Source organism: Antennarius striatus, chromosome 2 (genome assembly GCF_040054535.1).
Source record: "Antennarius striatus isolate MH-2024 chromosome 2, ASM4005453v1, whole genome shotgun sequence".
Taxonomy (NCBI): Eukaryota; Metazoa; Chordata; class Actinopteri; order Lophiiformes; family Antennariidae; genus Antennarius; species Antennarius striatus.
Window position 1 is genome coordinate 17,128,643 of NC_090777.1, and position 15,628 is coordinate 17,144,270.

At 43.0% G+C, this 15,628-nt stretch overlaps 1 protein-coding gene across 1 annotated transcript; it reads right to left on the reverse strand.

Moving 5' to 3' along the window:
- Positions 1-6,040: 6,040 nt before the first annotated feature.
- Positions 6,041-14,890, reverse strand: pdpn (podoplanin). Its single transcript, XM_068342584.1, has 4 exons — positions 14,453-14,890; positions 8,863-9,252; positions 8,538-8,646; positions 6,041-7,599 (listed from the first exon to the last, which is right to left on the reverse strand). The coding sequence occupies exons 1-4, from the start codon at positions 14,514-14,516 to the stop codon at positions 7,593-7,595; spliced, it is 570 nt and encodes a 189-aa protein (XP_068198685.1). The 5' UTR covers positions 14,517-14,890; the 3' UTR covers positions 6,041-7,592.
- Positions 14,891-15,628: the final 738 nt, after the last annotated feature.

The following is a 15,628-nucleotide window of genomic DNA, read 5'->3' on the forward strand; positions in this document are numbered from 1 at the left end:
ACCTACATAATAACACCAACATAAAGGGCATTATTTGAGAAGACCTGTAGGAGTTTGGCGGAGTCCACATATACATCTGTGACACTGTGTAGCACATGGGTTGGCGGGTGTTCTCATGGTACATGCATGGTATGTCAATTGAGTGGTATCTCTAATTATCAACTAGATGTCAGACTTTTGCCTGCTGTACTAACAGATCACAAACACCCGGATTCCTTCTACTCAAGCCTTCCTCCTGATCTGTATTTTAGATCCAACTTTTCAGTGTAATGATGGATGATATAGCTCTTTGAGGATCAACATGCTTGACATTGGATTATTCTTTTATACGGTAAATGTAATCGAGGAAAAAGTTTCTGTGTTTATTCTTAGCTTGTAATAGAGAGTCACTGTATACAGAAACAAGGCTCCAGCATGTCTTTCACAGCTGATGGCAATTGCAGCTGTGGAATTACGATGAGCAGCTCACGAATGACTCTGCTGGTCAGACACATATGTCGAATCATCGTAATAGCAGGTGCTGACTGTAAGTCATTGTGCACACATGGTTAAGACGTAATATACGTACAGTATATGAAAAATTTTGACAAAAGATTCAGTGATTGAAACATAAAAGAGAAGGTGTTAGCATGTGCATTGTGAATATTCATCATCCACATGAATGTATAGGACAAAATGAGAGGGAGGGGGTACATAGATCACAGCATGCCTGTGTATCATGAGGATCAGTGAGCAGAGCTTTGGTCTGTAACAATGAGGGTGCCTTATAGAAAGCGTGTGCTCCACGGACTAGACAAAGCCTTGCCTATGATGCCACGACATGTCCTGTCACTGGGACCAAAAAAATTTATTGCTTCATCTCATGGGAAATACCAGATGTCCAAGAAAGAGTACGTAAACAGACAAATACAGACTGTTCCGTGCAAAAACGTGATGCATTTGCATAAGTACATACAACTGTAACCCTGTGTACTGTATATTTATATACTGACTGTACATGCAGACACACACACCCACACTAATACCTCAACATCCAATAAAAACAGATGTACCCTCCAGAATTACTGACACATCTCACACACATCCAGGGATACACCGTGACAACCTCCCCATGACACACACACACACACACACACACGGAGGGAGTCATGTTTTAACATTAGACCTTCTCTCAACTTTATGGTCTTCTGCTGCTACAATCATACTGCAGCAAATTCATCTCTGTTGCATCATCTACACTATCTGCCCCTAACACACAAACACACTGTCTCTGCCTGTCAACCAACTTTATCCCCCTCCCTTGTCCCTCAACCCGTTGACCCACCCTGCACATCCAGCTGTCCGAAGCGCTCACACTCCACGAGCCCACGACATTTATCTTATGGCATCACAAAGCCGTGCTCTTTGTAGGCTCAACATGTGGTGCTCCTCACATTGAAGGCGACCTACACACCACTACAAAGCTCCAATCAATGTGGGATGGCATTCCTGTTATACTCATAACATGAATCCCACAGAGCGTAGACATAAACTTGTGACACACATGAAGCAAAGCACCACTTGTTTACACTACCATCAGTCTGTCAGATAGAAGCACAAAAAGATGCTCTCAAGTTCTTAAACTTTTATCTGTAACATTAACCATGCTATCAAATTCATTTGCTATTGATTTAAAGAAAATTATCATATTGACAACACAAATATATAGTTCAACATTTTTAAATCATCACAGCCCAGATGTGGTTTTACATAGGCTCTACGTTCAGGACATTTTGTGTTTTTAAACTGCAGCTGATCCAGTAACAGTAACTTAAAAAGCACTACTCAGTCATCGGGTGCTCCAAACACCAGGAACATCAGTGAGTTACTTTTAGTGAATATACAGTTCCTTCTCAAAAAATTTGCATATTGTGATAAAGTTCATTATTTTCTGTAATTTACTGATTAACATTAGACTTTGACCTATTTTAGATTCATTACACACAACTGAAGTAGTTCAAGCCTTTTATTGTTTTAATATTGATGATTTCGGCAAAACAGTAAAGAAAAACCTAAAATTCATATCTCAAAAAATTAGGATATCATGAAAAGGTACTCTAAACGAGCTATTAGCCTCATCATCTGAATCAACGAATCAACTCTAAATACCTGCAAAAGATTCCTGAGGCTTTTAAAATTTTCCAGCCTGGTTCATTACTCAAAACCGCAATCATGGGTAAGACTGCTGACCTGACTGCAGTCCAGAAGGCCATCATTGACACCCTCAAGCAAGAGGGTAAGAAACAAAGAAATTTCAGAGCGATAGGCTGTTCCCAGAGTGCTGTATCAAGGCACCTCAGTGGGAAGTCTGTGGGAAGGAAAAAGTGTGGCAGAAAACGCTGCACAACCAGAAGAGGTGACCGGACCCTGAGAAAAATTGTGGAACAGGGTCGATTCCAGACCTTGGGGGACCTGCGGAAGCAATGGACTGAGTCTGGAGTAGAAACATCCACAGCCACCGTGCACAGGTGTGTGCAGGAAATGGGCTACAGGTGCAGCATTCCCCAGGTCAAGCCACTTTTGAACCAGAAACAGCGGCAGAAGCGCCTGACCTGGGCTACAGAGAAGCAGCACTGGACCGTTGCTCAGTGGTCCAAAGTACTTTTTTTCGGATGAAAGCAAATTTTGCGTGTCATTCGGAAATTAAGGTGCCAGAGTTTGGAGGAAGACTGGGGAGAAGGACATGCCAAAATGCCTGAAGTCCAGTGTCAAGTACCCAGTATCCACATGTAGTGATGGTCTGGGGTGCCATGTCAGCTGCTGGTGTTGGTCCAGTGTGTTTTATCAAGGGCAGTGTCCATGCAGCTATCAGGAGATTTTGGAGCACTTCAATCTTCCATCTGCTGAAAAGCTTTATGGAGATAAAGATTTCATTTTTCAGCACGACCTGGCACCTGCTCACAGTGCCAAAACCACTGGTAAATGGTTTACTGACCATGGTATTACTGTGCTCACCTGGCCTGCCAACTCTCCTGACCTGAACCCCACAGAGAATCTGGGATATTGTGAAGAGGAAGTTGAGAGACACCAGACCTAACACTGTGGATGAGCTTAAGGCCGCTATCAAAGCATCCTGGGCCTCCATAACACCTCAGCAGTGCCACAGGCTGATGCCTCCATGCCACGCCACATTGAAGCAGTCATTTCTGCAAAAGGATTCCGGACCAAGTATTGAGTGCATAACTGAACATAATTATTTGAAGGTTGACTTTTTTTGTATTAAAAACAGTTTTTTTATTGGTCGGATGACATAAGATAATTTTTTGAGATAGGGATTTTTGGTTTTTCTTTACTTTTTTGCCAAAATCATCAATATTAAAACAATAAAAGGCTTGAACTACTTGAGTTGTGTGTAATGAATCTAAAATATATGAAAGTCTAATGTTTATCAGTACATTACAGAAAATAATGAACTTTATCACAATATGATAATTTTTTTAGAAGGACCTCGATGAATAAATGTAGGTCATAACTACAGTTTATTGAGTTATTGAAGCACAGTTAACCTTGATGGTGTCTGATGGTTTTCTTTATTTTCTTAGGTAATGGTCAGAACAGTTATTATAATAAAAGAAAACCCAGAAATGTTCATATTGATCAGAGTTGTGATATTTGAGCGGCTTCATTTAAGCTGCAATCAGGGTATACTGCAAATGCCCAAGATTTTAATTCCAAATTCAAATAATGTAAGCAATATATAATTATTCAGAAGCCTTGATGACGACATTATGCATTTCAAAGGAAATTATTTTAAATTAATTTACCGTGGAGCTGAATTTAATCCACTATTTATTTTTTTTCTTCCATTTTTTAATCTATATATATAATATCTGTTTCTTTCAAATTTATATCCTTTCCAATGTTCTGACATGGTTTCACGGTGCACCAGAGAATTGCCCAGAGTGTCCCCCACCCTTGCCCGTAAGTCCACTGGAATAGGCTCCAGAAACCCCTGTGACTCATGAAAGCAGAAGAGGTGGATTAGAAGATGAATGAATATTAGGACATATTGAAGTATCTTCAGTTGATTAGATCACGCACAGATACTCCACCAGGCAAACATCTGGCAGGACAGAATTATCCTAATGCCTGGTTTTTATATAAAGCTGTGCATTTGGAAAAATCTCTTTCCTTTATTGTTATGCAATCTGTGCTTTCTTTACACTGATAGGATTACAAATTGCTGAGTGTGCACCGACAATTTTTACCACTAAAGATGATGCCCAGTTGAGACTGGGGGATTCTTCTCTTTAACGACTCACAAACTGTCCAGTGGAAGTTCCTGGTTCCACAGCATAGAGAGACTACAAATCCTTCTTTTTTATCAAAATGGACTGATTTTATCTTGAGGGAACAGCCTTATCTTCTTCTATCTAAAATAGTCCAGTAGTTTATCCCGTCCTCATTTAGAAGTCAGTCCGAGATGAGGGAAACATTTTGACATGACCCCATTAAAGGTATGTAATTAATTTATTTTCCACAAACAGGTCGATGCAGTACATTGTGTTTGTTTTTACAGGTACAGTACGTAATGTGTACGACCCACACACAGTGAGCCTTCACACACCCTCATTACATCCCGCTTCAAAGCCGTGATGTGTTGTAAATGCAGCGTTCGTGTGTTTGTCCGTCCGTCCATCCGTTTGTTTGTCCACCAAATATCTTCGCAACCGTTGTAGATAGAAAGATGAAACAGAAAGCACATCACTCGGGCGGCAAAGGGGATGAAAATGAGATGATGACCTTGACAAAACTAGGTCAAGGTCAAATCTAAACTTTTTTACACTCAGATAGAAAGACGAGGGAGAAGGACAGTGTAAGACCATAGATCAAAGCTAGTGCTTTGATCAACAAAAGTAGGTCAGAGCACTGGATTTGATCTTTGACCTATGCAAGTAGGTCAGGGTAAAATTTTGAATTCAGGGGTGTCGTATTGCATTCATACCTGTACCCCACATACAGACCTCTGACAGTTTGGAGTCTCATAATTAAATATAAAACAGGTCTAATGTGTGTAATGTTGGAACCATGCATCATGAATCAGGTTGAGACACAGCGTCTGTGAATCCCACACTTTGATGGCGTGCCTTAATTGCTGCTCCTGCTGGAACATTTCGCTGGAGCATGACTGTTATGGTAGGTTTAACATGTTTTTATCTGCACAGAGTTAATGATTCAGGTTTCTGTGTATGTATGTGTGCGTAAATACATATGATCAATGCTGGGCCCACCCAGGAAGTGACCCCACCCTGTAGCGATGTACAGAATTCCCCCTTGCTGAAGGGAAGAGAGGGACCTGCTGGTGAACAGCTTCACAGCCACAGCTCATAGCCTCTCCATCTGCCTTTCTCAATAGACTCCATTGTTCCCAGCAGTCTGAGGCAAGAGTGTGAGCTAAAGAGAGTTATGAAGCTCGCTGCTTGGGCAGAGGCTGAGGAGGTGGGTGTTGGGTCGCTGCCTAAAACCACACAGAGGAGAGGAAGCCAGACACAGAGCATCTCTGTGCAGCCAGCAGCCGACGGTTGGAGCCCTGCCCTAATAGCACTGTATGACAAAGTCCACAACATGGCATAAAAAAACACACCTAACTGTCAGAGGGCCCAACCGATTCAACGGTCTCGACCACATGCTCCTCCATATTTGGTGCTGTTTCTCTCTCCCCTAAAAAAGGGTTGCTTTTTGAAAAATTGAAGTATTTGTTGAATGGGCCAATCACAGAGGAGTGGATGCTGCCAGCATGGAGTCCGATTAATCCTGTGTGGATTGTATTTGGAAATGAGAGCGTATGTGTCATGAGAATTTAATTGTTTTAGGTATTTTGGCCAGACTCAAGGCTGAATACAGTGCTGCTCAAGAATGTGGTGACTTTTAGGCATTGTAATTACATAATCTAATAGATAGGAAATGCCTAAGGACAATGGGTAGTTTAAAGTTATTCATGATTTCCACATACAAAGGACTAAAAGCTTCTAGATAACAAATCAGAGGAATATTCTTTGGAGGGTTTTTTTTTCTTTTTTATTGAAACAGTATGAACAATAACACAGCAATTAAATTAAAAGGGTTCAAACAAGTCCCATGACACAAATTAAAGACCTGGAACTGATAAGATGATGTGTCAAAGCAGAAGGGAGGAAACAAACATATGTCTTTGCAAACATTTGCAGTGTCTAAAGCTTATTCGTTAACAATTACAACACTCATTCAGTGCACATATAAAATGAGTTTGTTAAGCAAGCGGAGCTAAGCTGAGACTTCATTATTTGTACACCCATTTAGCACGCATCTGATTTTAAAAAAAAAAAATACATCAATACAAGGCACTGCTGCCTTACTCTAACTGCACTAAAAAAAAGTGCAACTATAAAACTTCATCCTGTGCATGCAATCTGGGATTAGCTGAAAGAGTGCATGGCTGTTGTATCAGTCTATAACTCAAGTGCTATGAGTAAAGTAGCGCTATCACTATTTCTAATAAATGCTGGCTGTGTGAACGCCTTTATAAGGAACAAGCCAGAAGTCATCAAATCTGTTCTTTCTGGAATGGGTGGCAGTTAAATAAAGTATACAGTCAATTCATATCAATAATGCACTTCAAAGTTAAAATCCTCCCAAATACCAAGAGAATACTAGAGGCAGTGGCACAATCCCTTCTGCTAAATTTCACAGATATGTATTAGGTTTTTATACGTCAGTGTTAAAGTGGGCAGTATGTCACGTGACTCTTTCATATGAGGTGCCCTTTTTCTTTTCTATTAGCCCCATGCTAGCTCTCAGAGCTCGAGTGTCATGTTGAAACAACTTCTGCACACAGTGCTTCATACAGTTGGCCAACACATCAAGCGACGTGAGAAAAGGTCTCCACTGGTGCTGAGGGGTGCTATAATGAACGGAAAATAACAGCCTCCAGAAGGCTGCCTGTATACTGTGTCTTCTATTATATCAAATGCTAGCCTACGCAACTGCAACACATGCAAAATTAATTAGCCGTGTACTATGTAGTCCCCTTGCATTGTATATACATCGTGTGGAATTTGTAACAATCTCATTTGCTTCCTTATATGTTTAATTTTGTCAGTATTTTCCATTTTAAAGCTCTCTCAAACTAAGCACACTAATTTAAATCAGTCCCTCTCAGAAGAGATTTCACACATGGGTGTCTTTCTCGCTCACCTTTTTAAAACTTTGTTTTTAACAAAATGCATTTGAACAGGTATCAAATACTTTATGAGATTGCTGCTGTCATCTTGGTTTGATCCGTCTGACAAAGTAGGGAAGGACAGCAGCTCCTGGGGTTGTGAGAGGTGGGGGGTCAGAAAAGTCGCCAGGGAGGATGTTAGCTCATGTGCACCTCTTGTCTCACATACATATGGTACATACATAAACACACAGAAGACTGTCTCCCCAGCTTTTTTGGCAACAGTCCATAATCCTGATTATGTGAGTTTAGTTCTGATTTTGTGCTTGTTTTAATGATCAGAAATGATGTCACAGCTCAGTAGTTCAGAATTTCCAGAACTTTGGGTGCTCTTGCTGCTTGGTTGTCTTTTTCCTTAAGGGCTTTGGGAAGAAAAAGAGAGAAAGTATCAGTGACTGGTTGAAAGCAGATGATTAATGCTTCCGCAGTAGGTCCTATCTGAGTTTTAATTAAACAAGAATGTTGTTTCCTGGTGTTGAATAAATTTCTGTGCAATGAGGGCACATGGGCATTGATGGTGGAAAAAAAAAACATTTTAATTAAAATATTAAGGGTTGAGGAAAAAAAACAGTACGTTTAGCAAGAAATTTAAAAGGGAGAGAAGTTATCTGGAGGTTAAGGGGATTAGTTTTAGGACTACATTTTTCCATTTTAAAGAGAAGTTATGTCACATCTTATGAAAATATGATAGAAAAAGTAAAAAATAAAATTAACCACAGAAGGACTGCTAATTAGAAAAACCAACAGAAGTTGACAACTTTGTGTTGCTGCCCCGCTTTCGATAAACACACGTCTTCTGTTTTCAGGAATTAAATCAGATGTTGATATAAAACCTGTCTGCATAATGGTCACGGGCCGCGTACACAGACACTGAGTCATTAAACAAGCCCATTTTAAGTCAAATGGAGCCATTTGTCTCCATGAATGCACAATTTTCTTCTCAGGGCCATGGGACAGTGTGTCAGCAAAAGCAGCAACAAGTGTCAACCTTTGTAAGAGGCTTCTGGGAAGTTTTACACCAGTTGGGATGTGACGGCAGAACAAATATTAGCTAAAAGAATAAAATAGTGAAATTTACAGAAGCCATCACGCTGCCTTTCTTTTCAGGTTTTTTGTTCTTGGCCGACCTGTGACACAAGAAACATTCCTCATGAACAGACATACAGATGGTGACTGTGTTCTCAGAGGGGAGGGTGTGGTTCGTGGGAATACTGTCCCTCGGATGGGACCGCTGTGGATCTCATGGTCGAACGGAAGCATTACATCACTGACATATCATCATCACTGATGAGCGACTTACGAGTATTTGCCCATCCTCCTCACCACGGCAATTACCACAGCAATGACGATGACCACCGCCACCAGAGCACCAATCACAATGCCGACTACCTGGCCTGAGCTCAGACCCTCTGTGGGAGACAAAGCCAAGAAGACATTTTCATGTGACCAATTTTCAATTGAAGTTTTTTTGTCCTTTCCATTTTCAGTTGCCATCAATCGATAACCTCTGAGAAAGAAAGGATCACAAGGACAGAGAAAGGAAGAGAATAACTAGAGGAGCTTTTAGGACTCCATGTAAATGACCTCCACCTCTAACGTCAAATCCAAGATAAACATTTCCTCACCCACTGTCTCGTCTTCAATGACCACATTGTCACCCAGCTCGGAGGCTGCCGTTGCTGCAGGTAGGACGTCTAACTCTGCTGCTTCACTTGAGGCTTCGGTCTCCTCGACGGGCAGATCAGTGACGACGAGTTCTGGTGCTGAGGTCAAGACGGCCGGAGCCTCTGTCTCGGTGATGGGCTCCTCAGGACTATCCGTGACGGGAGACGCCGCCACCTCTGTTACAACTGCTGTGGCGACATCGTCGTGAGCTACTGCTGTCGGGTCCGTGGCAGGAGGATCAGTAACTACAGTGAAGTCCTCCTTCGGAGCCTCCGTCATAGGTGGGTGGCTGATGTCTGCTGCGATTTCGGTGATGACCTCATCTAGGGCGGTAGGGAGTGCTGTGGGGCCTGGGAAAGCAAGGAGAGGTCACACAAGTGTTCAGGTATGAGTAAAGGAATATATCCTTTGCTGTTGTACATTGTTTCTGTTGTAGGCTTTATGTTATACATAATGGCCAAAACAGACATCTGCCCTAAAGAATCAAATACCATACATTCTTAATATGTTAAAGGAAAAACATGTGTCTAAGACGAACGTTGAGCTGAAAAGGGACTTGTGAGAACAATAAAATCACATTTGTTAATTATACATCGCTTAATGATAACTTGAATATTTAGATTGATGAGCAAATTTAAATGAATGTTTATCTCTTATGTTTAGCACAAAAACGGAAGAAAAGCAAGAACGTAAAGGTTTACATCCCTGCATGACTCAGTAGGAAGACATGCACCTTCCTTTTTCTCCCATCAGGACAGCTACCATAGCAGCACTACCACCACACCCCATAACTTCATCATAGGTTCAACCCCCTCCACCTCCATCCTGTTACAAGGCTTTGTGTTAGCCTGCTGTCGTGTCACATCCTATGCCTCATTTCCTGTGGAGGGAGCTGCTGTGTAAGGAAAGCAAGGGTAGGGTTGTTAAAATGCTCTGCCACGGAAGGGTGGGTGGGTGGGTCGGGAGTGGAGTGGAGTAGAGTGGAGGGGTGAAGAGACAACGCCTTATCACGTGAATAAAGACACAAGTGGATTTTCTAAATCTTAAGGTTTAAGCTCCTAAGGAAATGATAGCCATGTGTTTTTTGTGTGTTCATAAATTTTGTTTTTCTCCTTATTATAATCATCTGGATTAATTTTTAACATTTTCTATAATGAACAATTAAAAATCAAACTTTGTCAGAGCTCACACGACAGTCTGCATTTTATTTGGAGACTCCCATTTTGTACTTAGCAACCACATAAATACATGTATTTACCCTTTTGTCTTTCATCAAGGTCTGGACTATTAGGCGTTGTGGATACAAACATATCATTTCCCAAATAACCATAGCTACATCTCCCCACATTTAATCGCTGACTCGCAGCCCTTTACCAAAAGCTTTGCTGGACAGCACCACTTCGAAAATTAAGGAGGGAGATTTCAGTGTGGCACTAAAATTACATTCTGCAGTTAACTTTCCACTGACAAGACGTTGGCCTGAAATAACCTCTCCTGTAAGGAAAAAGTCCCCTTTCTGTTTCTCCAGAAATAAGAGTTTTCTAAACTCGGTGTCTGACATCATGCTCCCTCCATCTTCCTCTTCTACAATTGTTCTAAATACATGGAATAATAGAGAATACTTTCGGGTAAAAATAACACTCCGGTCGTGTCTAACAACCGGTGCAGTTATTCCTAGTCCTGTATTGGCTGGCGTGGTCATTAGCAACAGGCGGGATAAATATAACAAAACATTTGTTCCCACTGTGGCAGAGCTCTGAAGGGAGGTTTCACATGCGACTCAGACTGTTTGTTTGGAATGTCTGTGAGCGAGGACAAAGTAGCCGGCTTCACAGAGTAAGGCTGAATGCTCTGTGTAATTGCCCCTTAACCTCCTATGACAATTGTTTCATTATGTGTACAGCTCCTCCAATTAGCTCTCAGTAGTATTTCCTCCCTGCTTCAAATACAGCTGCATCAGTGAGTATCACAGTGAAGCTGTTGCGGTCTGCATCCTCATCCGTTTTACTCGCCGCGGCTGTGCTACTCCCTAAAGGTTTGTAGCTGCTGATACCAGTGATAAGGCAGAATTCCTGAAGAGAAGTGGTGATATAAAAAAAAAAAAGGGAGGGTAGAAGAGAAAAAGAGAAGATGGGGGGGCTGGGGTGTTCCTGTTTGATTTCAATGTGAATAAGTTTGGCATCCCTGGTTCGGTTTCTCTCTGTAAAGTGGTCGGCATGTGTCTCAGTTAATCTCAGGGGGTTGGAAGAGGAGTTTGAATTCAGAACAGGACCCTTGAAGTTTGGTAAGAATTTTCTACGAGGACTGATTCTGGGTCAACACGGATGTTTGTCATGGCTAGACACATTAAAAACTCAAGGACCCCAAGCTGCCTGTCATCAGCCAATAAATACACGGTAGAGCTTGAATCAGTTCCAGTTTTTCATTCCTTCAATTACAGCCCGAGATATCCTTACGTAACTGTGGTGCTGTCCTTATTATTCCAAATTTTAAGTGGTACACCAAGGTCATTTTGCCCACGATTACATAACTTTGACCACACATACTCTCTGGCGTGGAACAGTCTTAAATCACCCTGCTTCAACAAGCGCCAGTGGGTTCATGCTGTATGTGTGAATGACTGTTATGAGCGGACATTAAAGGGTTAAAAACATTACCCATTCACTCTTCTCATCCATTATGTAAAAAAAGACAGATTGAAAGATTTTGGACAACCGAGATGCAAAAAGAGATGAGACAAGCAAAAAAAAGAAGTGATGACACTGTAAAAATTGATGACAGAAATTAACTGAAATAATTTTTCAGAGGTGGAACGTAAACGGCATGTGTGGGGAAAGAAGAGCCTCAAAGTAAGAGAAGTAAAGGAATACAGCAAAAGTTGGCATAAATAGTTGCCACAGAGGCTGAAGGAGCAAAGGGAGGGGCGTGACGAGGGGAGTACCAGCTTCCATCCGTTATGATCCCAATCAGCTGTCACTGAGGCCTGTGTTTGCGTGAGGGGGAGAGGGACTAATTCACCCTCCTGAGTGGGAGGAAAGTGTCCGGGCAGATGGTATGAGGGAGTGTGAGAGGATCCACCTTTGGAGCTCAGGAATGTTTTTTTAATGTTGGAGGAGAGAAATTTGAGAGATAGATGCCCTGCTCATCGTTACTGCACTATGATGGGATGTCACACGCTGCAAAAACTCCCCCGCTCAACCAGTTGGAGACGGCCTCGAAGATACGAGAAGGAAAGGGGGGAGGGGGGCAACGGACAGGCTAGAGTGGAGCCCGTCTTATCGCAAACACAACACAATGGGCATCCGAGCTCGAACAGGGACTCATTCTTTCCTCTGCTTGGTGCGTTAGACAGGAGGAAACACGGCACGACATCTGGACTGTATTGCCAGGGGTGGAAACTGGTCCAGACCCAGCTCAAGAGGTCTTTATCTCAGTTCTGATTGAATTCCTCTAACGTAATGAATCCCAGCAGGGATGACACGAAACGCAACCACTCCAAAACGAACAACGTAAACAGATGATGTTGTGACATCACTGAAATCCCTCCATTTCCTTTCAAATAAATCTTAAGCGCCTACATAAAACCCCGGCTCCGCACGTACCATTTCACCGAGCTGCTCTCTTAATAAACTTCTTTATCTTTTAACCTTTAAATTCAACTCCCACGCCATGAACACCCTTTCGCTTGTGTAAGTAAGTGTTCCTGATTCAGCAGCTCTACTTGTCTTTTTTTTTTTTTTTTAACTTTCTCTTGCACCATGTCTCACCCTGAAGTACATGTAAGTGCTAGAGGTATGAGACATTTGAGGAGACACACACTCACACCCATCTAACATGTTGCGTCAGATTCTGTTACATAAACACTCCTTTTTTCAAAGCTTTACTTACCGTGTTTCTAGTGAAAATGATTCTCATTTGAAAGAAAGGAATATTTTGTTCTTTTATCTGCAAATATTTGAAATTTGTAGTACCAACGCAACATTTGAATCTTTTCCATCAACGGACTAAGTTGAAGGGCATTGACCTTTCCCTTCAGCAGCCACATGTGACGGGGATGTTATGGGCCCAGAGAGGCTGACAAAACTCATTAAGAGGGAGACCGTTAGGGGTGGTGGCAGCAGGGTGGGGTTGGGGCGGCGGACATGCCAGTTAAGTATGCTGACTCAAGGAGTTAAAAGACTGTGAAGTATAGAAATGGAATTAGCTTTTGAAAACCGAGGCTGAGTGAAGACTCATCCTGAACGTTTAAGGGATTCATCAGTGGAAACTCCATGGAAATGAGGCACACATGCCACCTCTGACTGGTAAAAGGTTGCTTAAAAATAGACCCAGCCAAACACACACACACACACACACACACACACACACACAACTCGTGTCAGCAACAACCTCCGGGTTCAGACTCATCAAGTTGGAATGGGGGTAAAAAAAAAAAAGGGGGCCAGAGAGTTGGAGAAAGGTGGAGGACTGTTTAAAGATGGCAGAGAAGCGGGAGGAGATTTGAGTGGTAAAGCTTGATACCCCCACCAAAAACAGGCAAATGGGGCGGCACACCGCGTGGTCTAACGACATGAGGTTTAAAAGGGTGGGGTGTACCTCATAAAGCTCATCACGTAGCGGGTGTTCTCTCTCCTCCCGTCGTTTGCTCCCCTCTCATCCATATGACCTTCTTAAATATAGAGCTTCTCTCTATTAATACCCACACGCAAAAACCTGCCCTGCTCTGCAGCGCCCTCAGGCCTCGGCCACACACCCCCACCCCCCCAGTGCCTGCCTGCCTGCTTCCTCTGGGCACACACTGCTGGTCAAGGCTAAGGAAAGAAACAGAAAGAAACGGAGAAAGGGAAAACACCCACACATGAAGGGAGAGGCCAAGAGATGCAAAAGGGAAAACCAGAGCGACGGAGGAAAGTGGTGGCAGCGGGTTTGAAATGAGAGAATCAGGAGTAAAATGAGAGGAGACAGTGGATAAGTTTTCAGTTATATGTGTACGGTGTAAATTTCAGTCTGAAGCCGTCCTACACCCCCACCCCACCCCATCCCTCTCTGGGTATGAGCACTGTTTTGGGAGCCGTCCAAAGGATATTCCTTTCTTCTCTTGGCCAGAGCCAAGAATTTACAGACACGAGGCAGCAGAGCTCTGGCTATTACATCACATTTATTTCTCATGCCTGTTAATCAAACTTTTCCTTCTGTCCGGCACTGAGGAGGAGGAGGAGGGTGAAAATGGGACCATCCATTCGAAAAAGCCCCTTCTTTGTTAAGCTGATTCTCAAGCTGACATCTGAGCGATTTTTCTGTGAATATTTGAAACTAGAGACATAAATAAAGTCTTTAAAGTATCGGAATGTGAGAATTTAATTAGTTAATGGAAATGTGTTAAATTTAAGTTATGTCTAAATTGTAAAAGCAGCCTCCGGAGTGTGATTATTCATACCACATGGATTAAAAGCAGACAAAGAGTGGTGTGGTGTGGGCACATGGAGGCAGAGGGAGAGAGGGGACACAGTGTGCTAACAGCAGGACAGTAATATCTGAGAATGAACTTACTTGCTTGTGAGAAGGGGCAGAAAGGCCCAACCAGGGCCAGCAGGAGGAGCAGCTGAACATTCATTTCGGTGAAAACGTCTTTCCTTCAGTCGTAACCTTCAGGGTCTCCCTCGGGGCAAAGAGCACAACACCAGAGCCCTCGCACGCACCGCCGCCAGACACGCACCGACCAGACGCTCCAAACAAGAAGGGTTAGGGACCCAAAAAAAACCACACACACAAAAACAAAAAAACAAGAGGTCTGAAAGAAAAGTAAAACCTTTGGCAGAAGTTTTGGAAAAGTGAGGAATGGTGGCAAGCCGGGGCTGATGCTGTCACACAGCTGGAGCAGCAAAAGAGTGGAGGATGTACAGAGGAGAGGAGCTCTGGCCACTTTGAGGAAGTGGAGGGAAAGACAGACTGACACACAGCAGGAGAGAGACGGGAGAGTGTGAGCGACTGAGCTGAGAGTGGAGGAGGGGTTGCTGGTGCTGGTGGTGGTGGGCGGGTTGAGGAACAAGGGGCAGGTTGGGTTGAAAGGAGGAGGATGCCTGGATTGGGGCAGTAAGGTGGTTTGGGCCCTCGTGATCCAGCCCCATATGATAGAGCAGCCAACTTCTTATTACAAACTGTTTATCAAACACACACACACACATGGAAATACTGATAAACAAACCGATAGCTTTTCTATCAAGACAAGACAGACGATTCATGAGCATGCAGTGTAGTAGCAGCCCGTACAATTACCAGTCTGCGTTTAAGAAATGCTCCCTGAATGAATGGGGTGAGATGTAAACAGAGCTTAGAGCTGTCTCAAATAATCCTTAATGACACCGTTAGGAGCCAGCAAAGTGTCTGTAACAGATCACAGCTTCGGTTCACGCCATCTATCACAAGCTTTAACAGCCTTGGACCAAACACAAGCACCCACAAAGCGTCTGTCTGTCAAATCCTCACGTCCAACAGGGTAAATAAAGGCATGAGATGAAAATCAGTGACTGACACAGCAGCAGAAGAGAGCTGCTCTCTGCAACAAGTTACCCAATGAGAAGGATCTGAAAATACAGTTGGAACATTATGTGACTTTCGCACCAGCAGGCATGGGTGGTCTGCTGAGTTTACGTGCATGGAAGGGCAAACAAACCGCTGCCCGGCCCGAGGCTGACACCTGTTGGGCAACAAGATACAAGGGTCAAA

Excerpts from the sequence above, each read along its gene's own strand:
- pdpn (XM_068342584.1), bottom strand. The coding sequence starts at position 14,516 with ATGAATGTTCAGCTGCTCCTCCTGCTGGCCCTGGTTGGGCCTTTCTGC. Across the intron at positions 9,253-14,452 it reads CTGCCCCTTCTCACAAGCAA|GCCCCACAGCACTCCCTACC; the intron begins GTAAGTTCATTC and ends TTGCTTTCCCAG. Across the intron at positions 8,647-8,862 it reads CATTGAAGACGAGACAGTGG|AGGGTCTGAGCTCAGGCCAG; the intron begins GTGAGGAAATGT and ends TGTCTCCCACAG.